Below are 19,542 nucleotides of genomic sequence, written 5' to 3'. Positions count from 1 at the left end.
GGTACTCAGTCTAGTGGCTGTATTTTACTAACAAAGTCACGTATTCAAATGAATTTGACCTTGGTATACCCTAACGGCTCGGATTCATCTTGCCTTCCGGGCGTGCATGGCCCTTCGTGTTGGTTCTGCTCACTGTGCGCTGAGCATTACTCCGCGTTGAGTAGGAAACCTGCCGCCCTTCGCTCTTGAGGAGGAGCAGAGGACCTCCCCGGGTTTACGGTACCACCGGCTGTGCAAACAGACAGGCTCTCTGCCTGTGGCTTATTTAGGGGGCCCTCATGTAAACCCCTTCCCACCCCAGTCTACTAAGATCTATTTCTTGTCCCACATGAAATGAGACAATATCCCACTATAAGTCTGCTTACAGAATAAACTTGTAATTCCTCTCCGAGTTTGCTCAGGTATGCCCCCCCCCCCATGTCCACTTCTGTAACTGGTCAAAGATAGAATAAAGGGGCTGTTGCCTCTCACCTGTTCGTGTGCTCGTGCATGCACACACACACACACACACACACACACATCATACAACATGGGCATCCTTAATTTTTGATGGCAGAAACAATGTCACTTGCCATCATATTCACAATTCTAGCATGCTGTTTGCTACATGATAGGCTTGCAGTAAGTATCTGTTCAGTGAATTAATAAACACTTTTCTTTAAATACATTGTTACTTTCACAACCTAGACTGTGGTCCGATAGCTTGAGGCTCAATTTGCGCCCTTAACAGAGTATATAGTATTAATTTATTACATGATTAACACATGCCATTGCTTTGAACTTAAGCGTATGTGAGAAAAGACAATTTTTACTTCATGGCCAAAAAAACCCCACAAAACTATGAGGATTAGCCCTGGCTGGTGTGGCTCCATTGGTTGGAATATTGTCCTGTGCACTGGCAACCAATTGATGTTTCTCTCTCACATCGATGTTTCTCTCTCTCTCTAGAAAGAGATGTTTCTCTTTTTCCCTCTCCCTTCCTCTCTCTCTAAAATCACTGAAAACATGTTTTTTAAAAACTATGAGGATTATAATGATCTATATATTTGTTGCATTTACTAACCATGAATTATGATTGTTTAACACAGCTAATGATTTGGTTAAATATGTCAAGAGCTTTTTTGAGCTATAATTCAAATAATGTATCACTTAAAGTATGCAATTCAGTATTCTTTAGTAGGTTCACAAAATTGTGTAATCATCACCACGATCAATTTTACAACGTTTTCATCACTTAAAAAAAGAAAAAAACCCTCTGTTCCCATTAGCAATCACCCCCCATTCTCCCTAACACTTTCCCCACCCTCACCCCTTGGCAACCTCTAACCTCCTTGCTGTGTCTACAGATTTGCCAATTCTGAACATTTTATATAAATGCAATATGTGATCTTTTGTGAATGGATTCTTTCACTTAGCATAATGTTTTCATGCTTCATCCATGTCGTAGCATATACCAGTGCGTACTTTATTCCTTTATATTGCCTAATAAAGGCATATCCATTGTATGGACATACCGCAATTTGTTCATCCATCCATCAGCTAATGGACATTGGAATTTTTTCTACTTTTTGGCTATTTTGAGTGATAAAACTTTGTGTACAAGTTTTTATGTGGACATATGTTTTCAGTTCTCTTGGATATACACCCAGGAGTGAAATTGCTGGGTCATTTGGTAACTCTATATTTAACTTTTTTAGGAACTGCCAAATTGTTTCCCAAAGCAACTACACATTTACAATCCCACAAGCAGTGTGTGAGGATTCCATCTTCTCCACATCCTCACCACTCCTCGTCATTATCTGCGTCTTTGATGTGGTCACCCTAGTGGGCATGAAGTGGTATTTCATTGTAATTTTGATTTGTGGTTCTCTGATGGCTAATGAACCATCTTTTAGTACTTATTGGTCGTTTTTCTATCTCCTTTGGAAAAATGTTTATACAGATCCTTTGCTCATTTAAAAAATTCAATTATTTATCTTTTTATTACTGAGCTGTAAGTGTTCTTTATATATTCTAAGTACAAGTCCCTTATCAAATGTGTGATTGGCAATAATTTTTCCCATTCTGTGGGTTGTCTTTTCAAGTTCTTGATGGTACTGTTTGTAGAACAAAAGTTTTTAAATTTTGATGAAGTCTGATTTTTTTCTTTTGTTAACTTGTACAAAAAAGGGTACTTGGGATTTTGACAGGGATGCACTGAATCTGTATATCAATTTGGGGAATATTGCCCTCTTAACAAAATTAAGTCTTTCAATCTATGAACATGAGGTTATTTCCATCATTCCAATATTTTCCCATATGTATGTTAGCTTCCCTGCCCCACACACCCAGTCAGAGATATAACCCAGGTCTATAGTACATTATGGTAGTCAAAGGTATAGCCTCTGTTTTCTCATCAGTAAAGTGCAAATAATAATACATATCTCATAGGATAAAAGGATTAATGATAAATATGCGCAACACTTGCATAGTACCTAGAACACAGTAAATATTCAGTTAATCTTAGATATTTGTCTTAGTTCCTTTGGGCTGCTATAACAAAATACCACAGAGTGAGTGGCTTATAAACAATGGACATTTATTTCTTACAATTCTCTAGGCTGAAGTCCAAGATCAGGGTGCCAGCATGGTTGGGTTCTAGTGAAGGGCCTCGCCGAGGCTGCAGAGCACAGGTTTCTCCATGTATCCTCACACAGTAAAAGGGCCAAGGGAACTGTCTCAGGCCTCTTTCATAAGGACATTAACCTCATTCACCAGGGCTCCGCCCACTTGACCTGACCTAATCACCCCCAAAGGCCTCACCTCCTAATAGTATCAGCTTGGGCATTAGGATTTCAACATATGAATTTGGGGGGATGCAAACATTCAGACCACAGCACTGTTTTTATTATATAGCACTTAATGTTTAGTTGCTCAAAAATAGTTATTTTGATTAAAACACATATATATTGGAGCCCTAAGTCTCTATGAGTCCCCATCTCTTTGGAATTTTTGACTTTATATTTTGTTTCCCTCAAATTTTCTCTGCCTTTCTTAAGGACTGTCAAAAGCATGCTTCTGCCCCCCCCCCCCCCCCCCCCCGAATCTTCCTAGAGATGCACTCTGATAAAAAGCATGGGTGCTTATGGGAAGGTCCAAAAGAAATGGCTGGTCAACTAATCAGAGCTCTTACTCTTCCTTCCCATGTCATGTAGGCACATCTTAACGACGACACTCGGGATTTAATAACTCTTCTATCTTACAGTCCAATGTCCATACTGAAAGTGTTTCTTTTAAAATGTAAGTTAAATGGTTTCACTTTCCTGTTCAAACTCTTCTGTAACATCTCATCCCTCTCAGAATAAAAAATCTAAAAAAGCATTACAATGGCTCTGTAAGAATTATACGGCTTGTAAAGTCCTATGTGATCTGGTATTTGGCTACTCTTTGACCTCATCTCTGATCATCATGCTTTGTCCTAGCCTTTTCCTCTAGCCTGCCAGGCACACTTCAGCCCCAGGGCCTTTGCATTTGTTGTTTTCCTTCTGTCTACAAATCTCTTCCCATACATCTCCAGTTTTTTTTGTTTTTTTTTTAGTTCCTTCATGGTCTTTGCTCAAATATCACGTTATCAATGAGTCTGGCCACCCTATAATCACCTGACACATTACATATTTACTTGTTTGGTTATTTGTTTTCTCCTCTAGAATAATTATATGAGCACAGAAATTTTCATGTTTTGTTTTATCCTGTGCAATCCTGTAACAATCCCAGGTGCATTTGGTACTAATTAAATGTATGTTGACTGGATGGCCTGCAAAGCTGTCTTCTCACATAAGCAAGTAACTTTAGTAGTGAGAAGGGGATGCCACTGCAGTAGGTCTGCCAGAGGACTGCTTTCAGTCAGGTGGAATCCTCTTGCCCTGGCTGACCGAGGGATGCATTCTGTCGTTAGCTCAAACACATCTAGACACAGTCTTGTCTGTTTAAATGAGCAGAATTTCATGAAATGTTAGAGTGGGCAAACAGAATTAGAGATACAGAAAAGCTGAAAGGTATCTGATTTCCTGCCCCAAACTCCTCCCCTTCCCCCCGAAATACGCTTTCTGTGTATGATTAATGATTTTATCTTTTTGTTATTCAAAAAATTGATCTAATGCTACTGCCTTCCCCAAAGACACAGGAGTTCTCCTGGTAACGGATTTAGAAGATCTTAGGAGATCACGCTTTTGACACAGTTAACTTTGCGAGGCAGTGGGAGGGTGCAGCAGCATGCCCGAGGTGGAACTACATTTCCCAGAGGGCATCTCCGGGAGGATGCTGGGAAGTGTGGCAGGGCGGCAATGGACCCTCTGGGCCAGGGGAGACCAACTTCCCAGGAACACTTGGAATTTCCTGGTTTCTGCTGATTATTGAGGCCTAGGACGCCATCCCCAACAGAATTCAGAGTGAGTACAGCAAGACAGACCTGTTCAGGTGTAAGTGAGGAACAATTTTTTGAGGAAGCATAATCAGAACTTGGAAAAAAAACCTCTCAGTTTCAGTATTTTGCAATTTTAGCTTAGGCCCTCTTCCTTCTTGCAGAAACCAGGGAACGACCACGGTTTTGCATTACTAGTGGAACTATCTTATTAACTACAGCTAATCATTTTCTGCTCGTTTTTTTGGAGAGTTGTTTAAAAATGGAATTTGCTCACCTCCCTGCATTGTGCCTGAACTATTTTTGAACTAAGGGAGGAAAAATTAGTTTTCAGAAAGTAAACCATAAAGCTGGTCAATGAGACCTTGAAATCTGTATCCCAGTGGCTCCTCAGTTTTGCATCTTTCCCGGCCCATTCCTGTCCATTGTAATGAGAAGACAGACTCTGAAAAGCGCTCTGAAACACTGCCAAACCTGGTCTCGTGGTGCAAGTAACCAGAGAGATTCACGGTGGGCTTTTTCATTAGGTAGTGCTCTCTAAATTAATCTGTCTTCTGTTAAGATGAACAGGACTACAACTGTGTGCATCATTCATTACAGGGGATTCAGAGAAATTGTGACTTAAGGGATTTGCCTCATCATTTAATAGTTTTCAGTAAAAACAATATTACCTTTCATCTCTATCAGTCCTTGTACTTTTTAAAAACAAATAATAAATTAATGTCGGTAAATGCTTTCCCATATATTTCTTATCAAAAGATGAGAAAGCCCCTGGGTTTGGCTGCTGCTCCCTAGATTGTGGTCTCAGATTGGTCAACTTCTTATCTTCCCATAAAATGGGATAAATGCATGCATTCATTCATTCATTCATGTATATTGTGTTTTACACTGTGCTAGCTGCCCTAGAGAGTGAAGACACAATCCTAACCTTTAAGCATTTTACAGTGTAACAGATCTGAGAATTAGGTTTGACATAGTTGTCATACACTTTAGGTTCATATTCTCTCCTTCCTTTCCCTGTGAGAACTGAGACAAAAACCAAGCTCTGAAAAGTTAGGTGATAGCCCCAGGCCACAAACTCAGTCAGTGGGTGAGCCAGGAATAAAAGGACCCGAGTCTCTCTAGTACAAAGGGAGACATGCATTTGTACTGTAAATAAAATAGAAGGCAGGCCTAAGCTTGACATCTAAAGTAAAATAATGGTGCTGGTATTTTCTGCCAAATGTACACAGTGCGGCAAAGTAGGTTTACAGTTGTTTGTATGGGAAATAACACAATAATTAATAAATAATAGTACAAGAATAAACTGTGTTTCACATACAACTGTAAACCTACTTTTGCCCCACCCTGTATTTTGCCAATAGTGAACTTTTATCCTCAGTGTGTTGTCAGGCGTTAAAATACACCAATAGTTGCCAATTCAAACAATAACAACTATTCTGTTTGTAATGTGTCATTTGAGCAGAAGGATGTGAGTATGGTAGCATGTTTACCAGAACTGAGCCCCTGGGTCAGTACACTTAGAATTATGCATCACACTGAAGATCCCCAAAAGATAGTGAAAAATCACAAATATTTCAGAAAAAAAAGTAGCAAAATTTTCCCTGCACTAGATTTCTGAATAGTATAGGGCTATAAGAAATTATATTTTCATCCTAAAGTAATGTCTTATCCTCCTGACTGTTAAAATGAACCTTTTTTTTTTTTTTTTGTACTGAGCTTCAGGCTGAATGACTGCTTCACAGAGAAAAACAATACATACAGCATTTGGTTCCTATAGTGCATTTTGGTGATCAAATTGTGGAATATACTGCAAATGTCCTATAATATTTTAAAAATTAGAATGGTCAAATGTAGAGTACAATTACAATGAATAAATGAGCACAGGACGGCAGACATTTTACAAAAGGGAAACAAGAACTATTAAATCTGAAAACACTTTCAATCTCTATAGTGGCCAAAGAAATAAAAAAGTTTTTTTTAAACCAAATGTTATTGAATCTTGTGTGACAATGTGTAGAAAGAGCCACTGATTTTAAAATAAATTTTATCCCAGTAATTCTACTTAGGGTAACTTATCTTAAAGAAGTAACTTGAAAATATCAGCGCAGAGGTTATTTAGGTGGTATTTCTTGTAATTTAAAATCAGAGCAACCTAAATGTCTAAAATCAGGGGAATGTTTAGTAAAATCTGTATGAGTATGCTTGAATATATTATGTAACCAAAAAAATTATGAAGCTTCTACAAAAACATAGAAAACTGCTTATAATGTGTTTCATGAAAGCAAGTTGAAAAAAATGTGTCCTCTGATTATAAATATGTAAAAATTACATGTGTAGAAAGTACATCTTAAATTATATTTATATGGTGACATTATGGGTGCTCTCACAATTCTGTTTTCCAGATACCCTGAGGTGTAGTGATATTAATTTTGTAATTTAAATAATCTATTTAAAAGAGAAAAATACAGCCTTACTGGCGTGGCTCAGTGGTTGAACATCCGACCTATGAATCAGGAGGTCACAGTTTGATTTCCAGTCAGGGCACATGCCTGGGTTTCAGGCTCCATCCCCAGTAGGGGGTGTGCGGGAGGCAACTGATCAATGACTCTCTCTCATCATTATTGTTTCTATCTCTATCTCTCTCTGAAATCAATTTTTTTAAAAAATCACAATATGGCTGTCAATAAAGTATATAGCTATTTTATTTTTAAAAATAAGTAAAAGAGAAAAATACAGGTAAAGCTAAATTTTAAGGAAATCATTTCCTCTTCCTTTACTTTTTTTTGTTTAATATGTCTTTATTGATTTCAGAGAGAGGAGGGAAGAGGGAAAGACAGAATCATCAATATGAGAGAGTAAACGATCAGCTGTGTCCTGCATGGTCCCTGCTGGGGATCGAGCCCGTAACCCAGGCATGTGCCCTGACCGGGAATCTAACTGCAATCTCCTGGATCCTAGGTCAATGCTCAACCGCTGAGCTAACTGGCCAGGCTCTTCCTTGACTTTTAAATAAGTCTCTATACTGCTTTCATGTAAAATGTATATAAAAAATATACAAGGAAAGGTAAAGTTAAAAAAAATATACAAGGGACCATTTAGAAAAGGAATTAGACTTAATCTTTATCTACTAGGCTTATGACTGTACCAATGAAGGTACAATTCTCAGTTAAAGTAAGTCTGGTTTTCCTCTTGATTAATGATACTCTCTTCAAAGCTACATTAAGAACTTTACCATGTTTTACACAAGCTCTGCGACCACCACCCCATGAGTCAGTAGGCCATGAGACTTCACAAGGGGCAGTATTTAGTAGCAGAAAGTAGGCAAAACATCAGGCAGTGGGCCACACAGATTAGCTGGTAGCCATAACTACAACCAAAAAGCTCTTACAGTCCTCAGGATTCAAGGAACTCATCAAAGGGATTCCTTTTGGCTCCTGGGGAATGTGATGAGGTACTTACTGGAAACAGTAGCTGGGAAATAGCCTCACTGGGGCAGATAGACCCAGAAACCACTTTTTATTATACTTTATTTGATTGTAAAAGGAGTATGTACACATGGTTAATTTTTTTTGAAGTACAGAAATGTATAACGTAAAAATTATAGGTACCCTTTTCAATCTCTATCTCCATCCCACTCTGCCAAACTAGTCACTGTTAACAGTTTGGTATGTGTACTTCTAGTCACTTTTAAAATATAAATAAATATGTATCTAATTTATGTATTCTGCTATGTATATGTCCTTTTCTATATAAATTAATTAGATCAGGCTAAACCAACCAAAAATTACTTGCTTTTCTTACTTAATATATTCTGAATATCCTCCCCTCTTACTACATATATAATGTACTGTTATTTTATTTATTTATATTCATTTTTAACAGCTCTGTATTATTCCCTTTTGTCATAATTTTCAGTTAACACTCCTGTACATATCCTTCCCTTCTTAGGATAAATTCCTAGAATTACTAGCTGAAAGGAATGTTTATTACATTCTCAGAGCTGTATATGAGGCAGAAATATTTCTTCCAGTATATCATACAAGTCTAATTACTTTTGTCTCCTGAGACACTTTGTAACCCACGTATTACATACTGCCTTCTGTGAAAGTTATTTGTTGCCTCTCTCCTGCTAGAGTCCCTTGGGGGCAGGATTTTTATCCTGTACATTTTTTGGTATTCCTTAACCGCCCTTGCATAAAGTCAGTACTCAATAAATACTTCGTTGAATGTCATTTACTAAATATAATTTATTCTTGGCTAGGACAAAGGTAGTCAAAACTGTCCAAGGATTAGTCACCAGCGATTCATAATTATGCAACCAAGAAGTATGCCTAAACTTTAGATGTTCCTTGGTAGATTAGGGTCAAAGTTTGTTTCCCTTGGGCATAGTTAAAAGGGTGTTGGTTATTTAACTGTACTGATTTTCTTGTTTCAGTGGAACTTCTTGACTCTTTTATTGCTAATATGAAATGTACTTTTCATGGGAAATAAAATACTGACATACAGTTTAAAAGGAATCACTGTCTGCAGAATATATTCTTAAGATACAGCATTTTTTCCTCTCACCATGAGATATAAAAAAATAGAAAATATCACAGATCCACGTAGATTTACATAGCTGCCTTTTGAAATAGTTCCTTAATGGCTATGATTTAATATTTTTCTTATCTACAGGATTCCTCCTATGCCATATTCAGAGGGACTTTGGTTTTCATGTATTCTGAGAAGTGTGGCTCCATTACTCGGGAGACCCTCCCAGGCTTACTGGTGTATTAGAGTACTGCTAGCTGCTGTAACAAACTTTCAAATTTCAGTGGCTTACTACGGTAGAAGTTAATTTCTCACTCACAAATTGCCCAAGTCTGGGGGGTTCTTCGTTGGCAGGTGGCTTTTCTCCATGTAGTGATTCAAGGATCTAGGCCTCTCCTCCTGATGGTTCTGCCATTCTGGAGTCTTCCAGGCAGAAGGGAGGAAAGAAGATGTGAAAGTCACTCCCACTTCTTAACCGCTTCAGCCTAGAGAGAGACACATCACTCCACTCACATTCCATTGGTTTGGGGTCTACTTATATACAAGGGAGGAGAGAAATGTAGGCCTTGGCTCAGCAACTACCTCCCAGCAACAATTCCACAATATGGAAGGACAAGCACACATTTCTTGTGGGAAGTGGGCGGAGTTGGCGGAGTCTCATAATAACTGATTAGGCAGGCGGAACGGGTTTTAATTTTGTACATTAGGAAAAGAGGTGTTGAAAAGTTAAAATCCCACAGCTAGTTAGCAGTAGGAATGCAGTTTAGAAGCCAGGTCATCTGACTCCTACTCAGTTTCTCTTTCCTTAATATGAAAAATTAATACTATTCTGGTTTAAAGTATAACCCTCTTGGTGACTCATTCCTTTAAATTGCATACTATGATTTTTTTTTTTTTTTAACTCCTCTCTCCTCTAAGGACCTGACAATGTCTCTGTATTGTGGAATTGCTTGCAGGAGAAAATCTTTTTGGTGCTATAGGCTGCTGTCAACCTATGTCACTAAGACCCGGTGAGTTTTAACCAACCTGAGCTCTGATTATTCAATCTTTGGCCCATTAAATTATAAGAATCTCAAAATCTGATACTGAGGATTAAGGTTGTATGATTAAGATTTACACATAAGGGTGTTCATTGAAAATTATTTATAATAGGAAAAACTCTAAACTAAATTTCCAATAATATCTAAAGTACCTGACATACTTAAATATAAATTCTATTAAGATAGGAACTTGGTCTTTTCCACTATGGTGCCTATAGTGTATAAAACAGCACCTGGCACATGGTAGGCACTGAGGCATTGCAGAATGGCTGAATGAACAGGAAAGAAGAAATTAATTAAATTACGGTACACCCATATGATGGAATTAAAAGCTATACTGAATAATAGTTCGTGAAGTTTCCTGAAAATAAGGTAAATAACTCCAATCCTGGTACCCATCCCCACCAAAGAACTATACTTCAGTGAAAGGCAGACTAGAAAAGAGAAATCTACACCAGTACAGGGAAATGGGAAATGACTTCTTTGTCTCAGCCTGCGCAAATACGGTATCTTTCCATTTGAAATCACAAGTCTGCTCTCATAGAATTTGGGGGTTTAAATTTGCACCATCGATATGGTGGGGTCCAAAGACCCCTACTGAAGAACGCAAGTAGTAGTCCTAGACTAACAGTACCCCTGAGGCACCAGGCAGAAGCAAATGGAAAGCTCCTCTGGAGGGAACACTCACAACCAGGGCTTCCCATCGGAAAGCTCTGCCAAATATGAGCCCCACCCAAAACGGAAAGGCACACAGCATACCATGAGCACCATGCGGACGCAACGAAACTGCAATACTTGTTTTAGATACTGTGGGGCATTTGGGTTACTTGCAGTTCTCAGAGAACAATAACAGAATTATTGAGTAGTCTAAAAAATGAGTATGTTAAAGTGATTAAATATGTTAAAAATTAATTAAAAAATCACAAGAATAAAATTCTATTAATAGGGAATGTGGTATAAAAAAATAACATGTTTAAGTAAAAAGGCTACAAATTAGTAGGTATGATTCTAAATAGACCACGTATAGACGCATAATATTAATAGTTTGGAGAATTCTGAGCTGTAAACGGTGACCATCTTTGAGTGGTAAGATTCTTGATGATTTCCTTTTTTGAAAAAAATTGATGACTGTATTTCCTGATTTTTACACGACTACATTTTACTTTTATAATAAGAAAAAAACAGTTTAAGTTGGATCTTAGTTTTGTGGTTTCCACCCCATTTTAACTAAAGGGGGGAAATGAACTTTTAAAAATGGTATTTCTGATCAAGAAGAATGTAAACTTTTTGGATCTCAGTTCCAGTTCCAGCGAGGCCCCAGGTTTAAGACCTTAACCTCGGTGTTTTGCTTTTTAGGGTCATTAGGGCAAAGCACAGGCTGTGTTGCTCTTTCTGCTCTTTTACGAAGGCAGCTGTGTTTGTTCCATTGTTTATATTTGGGAGCTTCTGAGCGGCACATGTCTCTCCTTTGACATACGTCGAGTCTTTGGTCCAGAAGGCTGTAGTCACGCATAATAAGTTTAAAAATATCACCACTATTAAAATCTCGGGTTTCCTTTGTCTTCATGGTAACCCCTTTCATCACACAGTCAAAAATAGCTCCTAAAGATGTTGCTGGGGTGTGTTTACCATTTTGCTTTGCAGTTTTTCATGTTGAGCCAAGTCTGCCTGCTGGTGTTACAGAAGCTCGCAGACGACAGAAAATCTCTGTAAACCCGGTTTCCCGCTTAAGTGACAAAATACACCATATACCCAAGAGTCTGTTTTAGGGCTTTCAACAGGGAAAAATGGGATATGCCCAAGACCCAGAAAGAGAATCCACATCCAACTAATTATACGATGTTCTCTTTTCCACATTTTTACTTTGGCTACTGAAAATATTACACTTACTAAATAAGTAATGGCTTCACTTTCCCATCAGTGGTGCCTTCAGTAAAGATGAGGAGCCTGTGGTGTCCACCTGGGGCACTAGATGCTTGAAACGAGGGTCACTGTGCATTGAGGGTGAACTTTGCTTTATCTTCCTCAGATTGAATGGGAGTTGCTGAAGGTGTGGGGTCTGCAGTAGTGAAGCCTCGGGATTCTGTGGTGGATGTTTTATCACTGTACTTGTTTTCCTTTCAGTCCACTGCATGTAAATTCTTGCCTCACAGTGTAATGTTGGCAAAGTACCTTGAGGTTCAATTCAGTAAATATTTATTACCCTTGAAGTTCAATTCAATAAATATTTATGGAACTGGGCCATTCAATATGCTAATTACTGGGACACAGAAGTAAAGCAGACCCTGCCCTTAAGGAGATCATAGTCTTTTGGGGAAGACAGACAAATTGATAATACAACGTAAGTGCGACCACAGAAGTATTGGCAAGTATACAGAAGGACAAAGGAGGGACTGATTGCCTGCAGTCACCTCAGATCCTTTACAGAGCAATTTAGGATGTAAATGAGTAAGAGGAAATAACCGCGGTAGGAGTGGGATGTAGGAATAGAATTCTCAAAGACGAATGCTGTCATGTAACTAAATGTGGTTTTGTGATGCTTTATTTTCCAAAATACAGGTATTTATTTGAACTGAAGGAAGATGATGATGCGTGTAAAAAAGCCCAGCAGACAGGAGCATTTTACCTCTTTCATAACCTGGCGCCTTTACTTCAGAAATCAGAACATCGATACCTGCCCCCCCAGCATAGCCTATTAGGTAAGCCCAAAGTGGACCAGTAGAGTAGACCAACCCGTGGCCACTAAGCAGAAGTCAGCCCATATTGAATCCCTGAGAAGGACCCTCCAACTTTAGAGTCCAGATTTCTCAAAGTGTTTCTGTCAAATGCTTAGTACATAAACCTGTGTTGCCCAGTCAAATGTTATTTGGCCTTACGCCAGGGGTTGGCAAAACTGCTGTTCAAATGGAACCCACATTTTATAAATCAACTTTTATCGGAACACAGCCACACTTATTCATTTATAGATTGTCTATGGCTACTTTCACACTACAATGGTAGAGCAGAGGAGTTGTGACAGAGCTCAAAAGCCTAGATTTTGCCAACCCCTGCCTTAGACGGGTGATTTCCAGCCTCCATGGAGTTGAACACTGTTACACTTGCCAGGATTTGCACTGAGACTTCATTTCTCCTAGAAGGGTCAAAATTAGAAGTGAATTAATTAACATAGCTAGAGATATCTAAGCTATTGGGATTTGGCTTTCAAGATACTTTCAGTTTTCTACGATGTAACTATTCCCTAAGTTCTAAAGACATTGCCAGTGAATTTCCTTCATGGGTCAGATGTTGGAGTACCTGGATAGGCAGTTTCTAGCACTGCAGATACGAGGATGCCATCAGAAGGAACTAAGCGTTTAGAGATGTAGCAATGTTTTGTTGTATTATGAACAAATAAATGAGTCTTTCATGCACAGGGTAAGTTTTCTCCCTGTACAGCTCCTGTGTCTTATACAGACTGGAATTTCAGATGAATATTCTACTCTGGCCCACAAAAGCAGCATAATCTAGAGACTAAATTATAGAATTGACTTGGTCTCTACCATTTTAAATGTGACACTTCTTTTTTTCAGTGCCATAGCTAACTAACTATCATGTATCTTTTGAACTAGGGGATATGCTGCTTTCATGATACAATCACAGAGTAATACAGGGATGCAAAGAAAGAATTCCGTCTTTAGTCTGAACTTCTCAGACTGCTGATGAGTAAACGAAGGCTTAGAGGTTAAGTGATTAATTAGATCAAGTTTACAAAGCTAATTAGCTGCAGGGCAGTGACTGGAAGCCAGGTGTAGGTGCCTCAAGCTGAAGTATATGATCTCCTTTAAGTTTAAGATGGCTCTGGTGATCTCATTAAAGCCCTTGTTTTTCCGTCTGCTTTTGTTTCTTAGAGTTGGAAAAGCTCCTGGGTAAGTTTGGACAGGATACACAAAGAGTAGAAGATTCTGTGCTGATTGGATGCTCTGAACGGCAGGAAGCGTGGTTTGCTCTGGACCTAGGTCTAAACAGCTCCTCTTCCATAAATGGTACACAACACCGTTCCTAATGGCTACTTCCCTGTGGTTCTCAGACCTTGCGATTTCACATGATAGTAAAATAAAATAAAAAATTGGGGGAATACAGAAAGGCTATCAACTTTTTTTTTTTTTTTTAAAGTTAGGACATAAAAAAGACCACTGCCATCTATCATAACTTAAAATAAAGGAGTTTTAATGCTTTCTTTCTAAGGTAGGTGGTGGGTACAGAGATGTTTACAGTATTATTCTCTGTACCTTTATACATTTTGTTGTATTTCATAAGGAATGTTTTCAAATCCATGATAACACCCTTGTATCTCTCATCAATGCAAGTGAGTAAACATATTACCTCGAAGGAGCTCTGGGTCTTCAGACCTGCAGTTTGCTGTGGGCTCATGGCTCCTGTCAGGCCTTTCTCCTGTCTCTCAGGGGGTGGGTGCAAACGTAATGATGCTGAAATGACGTTCGGAGAGGAGCTTAGAGGTCCCATTTCATCTTTTTCCCAGGGATGTTATTGCCCCTGAAGACAATCTTGTGACATAGCACTGTGCTGTTTCCCAAATTTGCCTGAATGAGAATCACCTGGTGCTTGTTAAAAAATAAAGATTTCTGGGCTTCGCTCCCCTGCTGTTCAGAATCTCCATGTAGGGGCTTGAGAACCTGTATATATATATATTGATTTTAGATGGAGAGATACATCGATTTGTTGTTCCACTTATTTGTGCATTCATTGGTTGATCCCTGTACATGCCCTGACGGGGGGTTGAACCCCCAACCTTGAGTGTATCAGGATGATGCTCTAACCAAGTCAGCTATCCGGCCAGGGCTGAGAACCTGTATATTTTTTATTTTCCCTAATTGAGTCTTATTAGGTGAGTTTGGGAAACACTGTTCTAACAGGATATACTTGAGGGGCCCCGAGGCAGTTTGACATTTGTTTCACTTCATTCTCTTTTCTAATTTTCTAGCTTCCTTAGAGAAACCTGAAATGGAGACAGAGCTCAAGGGGTCTTTCATTGAGCTGAGGAAGGCTTTCTTCCGGCTGCATGTGAAGGACGCCTCCTTGCTATCCACGGTAGGTTCTGTAGGAGAGTAGGAAGGCAGCGTACTAGGGCAAATACGTGCACGCGTAACACAAGGCTGGAACACATTTGCTTTCTCCTTCTGCAGAGTAGTTCAAACCTTGGCAGAGGGACAGCATGCTGTGTGGAGACTGCTTATTCTCTTTTGCCCTTGTTTTTGGCATAATTACTGTCAGGAACAGTATTCCCCTAAGGACATGCAGATCTATGGCATCTATCAGCCTCATTTTTAATGACCCACAGCATGTCACATGCATCATGTTTTTCCTATGAGAAATTATTTATTGCTTTGACTCATCCACACTTCACTTGTTGAAGTGCTTTTGATTATCCATTTAATTTAGAGATATCTCTAAACATTTTTTATTTGCAAAAACATTTAAACTTTACTGGGGAGGAATACATGGTGGGCTGTTCAAATATATTGGAAATGATTTATTTTTAAGCTGGGTCATAAGTACATGGAGTGTTCATTATAATACTTTATAGATTACATATATTTTAAATCATAATACACTTAAGTTATACTTTCTTTTATTCATATTTCAGAGGCTGGAGGAATTATGTTCAACAGTTCCCTTATTTTAGAGTTAATAACCATTTAAAGTAGGTGAACTGGAAAGGCACTGGCATTTCCCTTTGAATTGCTCTCAAAACCAGGCCCAGCACTGTTATAGATGAGCCCCACATTCTCTCCAAACGAAACCAAGCCCATCTTCATATTCCTAGGCGCAGGCTCTCCTCCGCTGGCATGATGCGCATCAGTTCTGCAGCAGAAGTGGGCAGCCCACCAAGAAGAACATGGCTGGCAGCAAGCGTGTGTGCCCTTCCAATAAGATCATCTATTATCCACAGGTAAGCACTGCCTTAGAAGGTCAGCAATACAAGAAGGCTGCACACGGCTCTGTCCTGGGGATGGAAGCCTGTACAATCAAAAGGCTTTCCTTAGTGATTCATCCCTTCATCCTATTTATGGGCTCCAAAGCCCTAGTGTCTAAATTTCTACCTCTTTGCCTAGATGGCTCCTGTGGTGATCACGCTGGTGTCAGATGGGACTCGATGCCTGCTTGCCCGCCAGAGTTCCTTCCCCAAGGGAATGTATTCTGCCTTGGCTGGTTTCTGTGACATAGGTAAGGAGTTCAGAGCATGTACAGATGACACTGGGAGACAGGACAGCCTATCAGTGGTAGTTATTTTTCTGTCATAGTGCTTGGAGCCTCGAGCACATTCTTTCCTGTTAAGTCAAGAAAATGGTCCTCTGGCATTATAACTTTCCAATATTTCACAGACAAACTTTCAAACATGCAGCATGTTTGAAAGAACTATACAGTGAAAACCCATACACTCACCACCTAGATTCTATAATTTTTTATACTTACTTTATCACATACCTGTCCATCTCTCCATTCCTCTCTCTCCATCAGTCCATCTTACTTTTTGATGGATAGACTGCAGACGTTAGTACACTTCTCCCTAAATATTTCAGCATGCATAATATTCAATAGAATTCAATATTTATTTACAGGATTTTTTTCTCAGTCTATTGGGGTAAAATTTGCAAATGGTGAAATGTAGCATTAGAATTTTATTAAAGCTGGCGGCAGCAATAACCTCTCCCACTGCCACTCTTATTTTGTATTATAACCAACCTAGTAGGTTTAAGTATTACAGTTCAAAACCCAGCTCTAGACTTGATTCCTGTTGCTGTAGAGACTCAGAGATGTAAGCCTCTCCCAAGAGTATTTCATGGAAACTTTGGAGCCAGTTTTGCGCTCTTTCACAAATGGGCATCTGTATCACCCCTCCTGCTGCAGGGCTGTCCTGAATTAATCTGAGTGCTTGTAGGTGAAAGTCTGGAAGAGGCTGTCCGGCGAGAAGTTGCAGAAGAGGTGGGACTGGAGTTGGAAAGACTGCAGTACTCTGCATCCCAACACTGGCCCTTTCCTAATAGCTCACTCATGATTGCCTGTCATGCAACTGTGAAACCAGGGCAGACAGAGGTAAGTTCTGATGCTGTGATATTTCCTTTGCCTCATCCAAGCCTGTCAGTAGGTACTTACTAAGCATCTGTCTAGTCCAACACTGCCTAGATTGTACAGAGATCTGTAAGACATGATTTACATGCTGAAGTAACTTCCAATCTTTGTAAAGAAAGTAATCGCCATGAACACTGGGGGTGCCAGCACGATTGCCATTATCCCCTGTATACACCTCAGTCATGAGACAACTTATCTTTCACCCTCGGGACTGAACAGAGCGTCTCACATAGTTTAGGCACATAAAATACCAAATTTAATGATTGATTTCAAGATTGATCTTATTGCTCAAGTCAATCAGGATGTTGAGCACTAATTATTATTAACCATTATTATTGTTATCAGTCACATAATAATGATTATAGGAACTTCTAGTTGAAAGGGACTTAGATACTGTCTTATCCAGCCTCATCTTGCTCTCCTGTAGCACCCGACAGGTGGCACTGTGGTCCCCATCTACCAAAGTCTGTCGATTGTGTTTTGGTTTCTACGGAATGAATTAATACCTAATCTGTCTCAGTTTCCTGTGGATTCAGTTTGTACTACTTTGCTTCTTGCAAAGAAAATACTGTGATTTTGGTGATCATTAATTAACCTTTACCTTTTAAAGAAGAAAAACATTTGTATGTTACACAATCAGTAAAGGTGCAAAGCAAAACAAGTGTTATTCATAATTTACCCCTCTATGTTAAACACCTTTTTAAATGTTTTGGTGGGGTTTTTTTACTATTAAAAAATATATTTAACGCTCATCTCTTAATTATGCCTCTTTTGCTTCTGGGCAGTGCCTAGAATTGATTCTCTCCCAGCTGTGGACCCCAGGCATTATCTTCTAAGATTGTTGAGTTCTGGAACTGTTTTCTCACCTTTGGCCATAGTATTCTAAATTCTGTAGCTCCTAATCTTACATTCTGTTTTTCCTTATGTGTTTCAGATCCAGGTGAACTTGAGAGAACTAGAAGCAGCTGCCTGGTTTAGTCATGATGAGGTCGTCACAGCCCTGAAGAGAAACCACCCATATGCTCAGCAACAGAACGGGACTTCCTCCTTCTGGTTGCCCCCTAAGTTAGCCATCGCCCACCAACTGATTAAGGAGTGGGTAGAAAACCCGACCTGTTCTTCCCTGCCTGCTTAGCTCAGATCAGCCACCTCCATCCCAGGGACGGCAGGGGGGTTATCAAAGATCAGTTGAAAAGGGTGAGGTGAAAAAAGGCCCTACCCAGCCGACCTTGTATTAAGGCTGAGAAGAAGGTGAGCCTACAGCAAGACACCTCTTCCGACAGCGTTACTGAAAGATGTTCCTACTCATAGGCACTCAGAAATGCCCGAGCAAGCAGAAATCAGAGGGAGGGCTCAAGATTTGCTTTAGATGTGGGCCCTTGTTTACCCATTTTCTCCGAGACCCTGGGAGGAAATATCTTTTGGCATGTAGCTTGTTAATGCTCGGTTTATACCTCACTGCCAAAATGTGCCTGGTGTAATTTTGGTTAAAATTTCTATCTTAGTATTGAAAATCTATATAGCAAATCTCAAACCACTGAGTTACTTTTTACCCTCACAGAATTAAGACAGATAGCACAACATAACATGTTGAATTCATGTACAGGTAATGATTCTGTACATGGTAGTTAAATAGAAGTCATATCTCCTTAAGTCATCTCAAGGGATGAGGAATGTGGGAGCTAAGGTCTTCCCAGGGTCCTCTGTGATGTCAGGTGCAATGAGGTTCTATGGAGGTGACTGCAGCCCAGTGGCTCAAGATGGTTCGTCTTTTTTGCTGTTACTTGATCAGTGTTTGACCCAGAAATGATGGTCACTTTGCCATTCCTGTTTTCCTAAATGTAAAATGGTTGCTGCCATGTGCACATCCAGTAAGTGTTGTAACTTCAACTAAGGGATTACTGAGGACAAACCACTTCTTGAGTTTTATGGGATAAACTAAATTTAGGATTTCCCATCATTCATAGATGTCATTTTATAGCTTTTGTCACAGGGAAAAAGAATTTATCTGGAGGAAATAAAATAAATTTCCACACCTTTGCTCAGATGTGTTTTTCTGTCCTATGAAGTGAGGAAATTACAGAAGTGAGAATTTGCAGGGGAAAGAGGAGGGGAGGAAAGGAATCCCTTTATTAGTGTAACAGATGTTTAAGTCCAGGTTCCAAGTCTGTTGAATAACTGAAGCAATGTGCAGAAGAAATACTGTTGGAGGCCAGTTTGAAAAGAGGAATGAATGGCTGGGGAAAGAGTCATTGATTAAATACGTGAGTGCCAGAACCGCTAAGATTATGCATACATCAAAGTTCCCTAGGACTAAGAAAAAGACATTCTAGAACTAGAAAAGTTGCAGCAATGAATTTCCTTTTGAAACCAAAAGGTCATTGCTGTCACCACTGCCAGCAAACCATCATTGCTGTGGGAAATCAAAGTGCCTTCATC

At 39.4% G+C, this 19,542-nt stretch overlaps 2 protein-coding genes across 6 annotated transcripts in view; one reads left to right on the top strand and one right to left on the bottom strand.

Annotated features, from left to right (window-relative positions):
- The first annotated feature begins 9,744 nt into the window (after positions 1-9,744).
- Positions 9,745-19,194, top strand: NUDT13 (nudix hydrolase 13). Its single transcript, XM_016224025.2, has 8 exons — positions 9,745-9,942; positions 12,532-12,671; positions 13,860-13,994; positions 14,954-15,060; positions 15,797-15,922; positions 16,086-16,197; positions 16,913-17,067; positions 18,038-19,194. The coding sequence occupies exons 1-8, from the start codon at positions 9,860-9,862 to the stop codon at positions 18,236-18,238; spliced, it is 1,059 nt and encodes a 352-aa protein (XP_016079511.2). The 5' UTR covers positions 9,745-9,859; the 3' UTR covers positions 18,239-19,194.
- The window catches only part of ECD (ecdysoneless cell cycle regulator), a 28,111-nt gene continuing 24,056 nt past the window's right edge, over positions 15,488-19,542 (bottom strand). For 3 of the 5 annotated variants that reach the window (XM_016224022.2, XM_016224020.2, XM_087824345.1), the window contains exon 15: positions 16,370-16,540. In XM_016224022.2, the coding sequence (XP_016079508.1) occupies positions 16,488-16,540 (53 nt within the window). In that variant the 3' untranslated portion in view covers positions 16,370-16,487. The other 2 variants (XM_016224021.2, XM_016224024.2) reach the window with 2 other exon arrangements.

Source organism: Miniopterus natalensis, chromosome 14 (assembly GCF_054644295.1).
Source record: "Miniopterus natalensis isolate mMinNat1 chromosome 14, mMinNat1.hap1, whole genome shotgun sequence".
In the NCBI taxonomy this organism is placed as follows: Eukaryota; Metazoa; Chordata; class Mammalia; order Chiroptera; family Miniopteridae; genus Miniopterus; species Miniopterus natalensis.
Note: the sequence above shows the minus strand (reverse complement) of the source record. Positions and strands in the feature narration are given on the sequence as shown.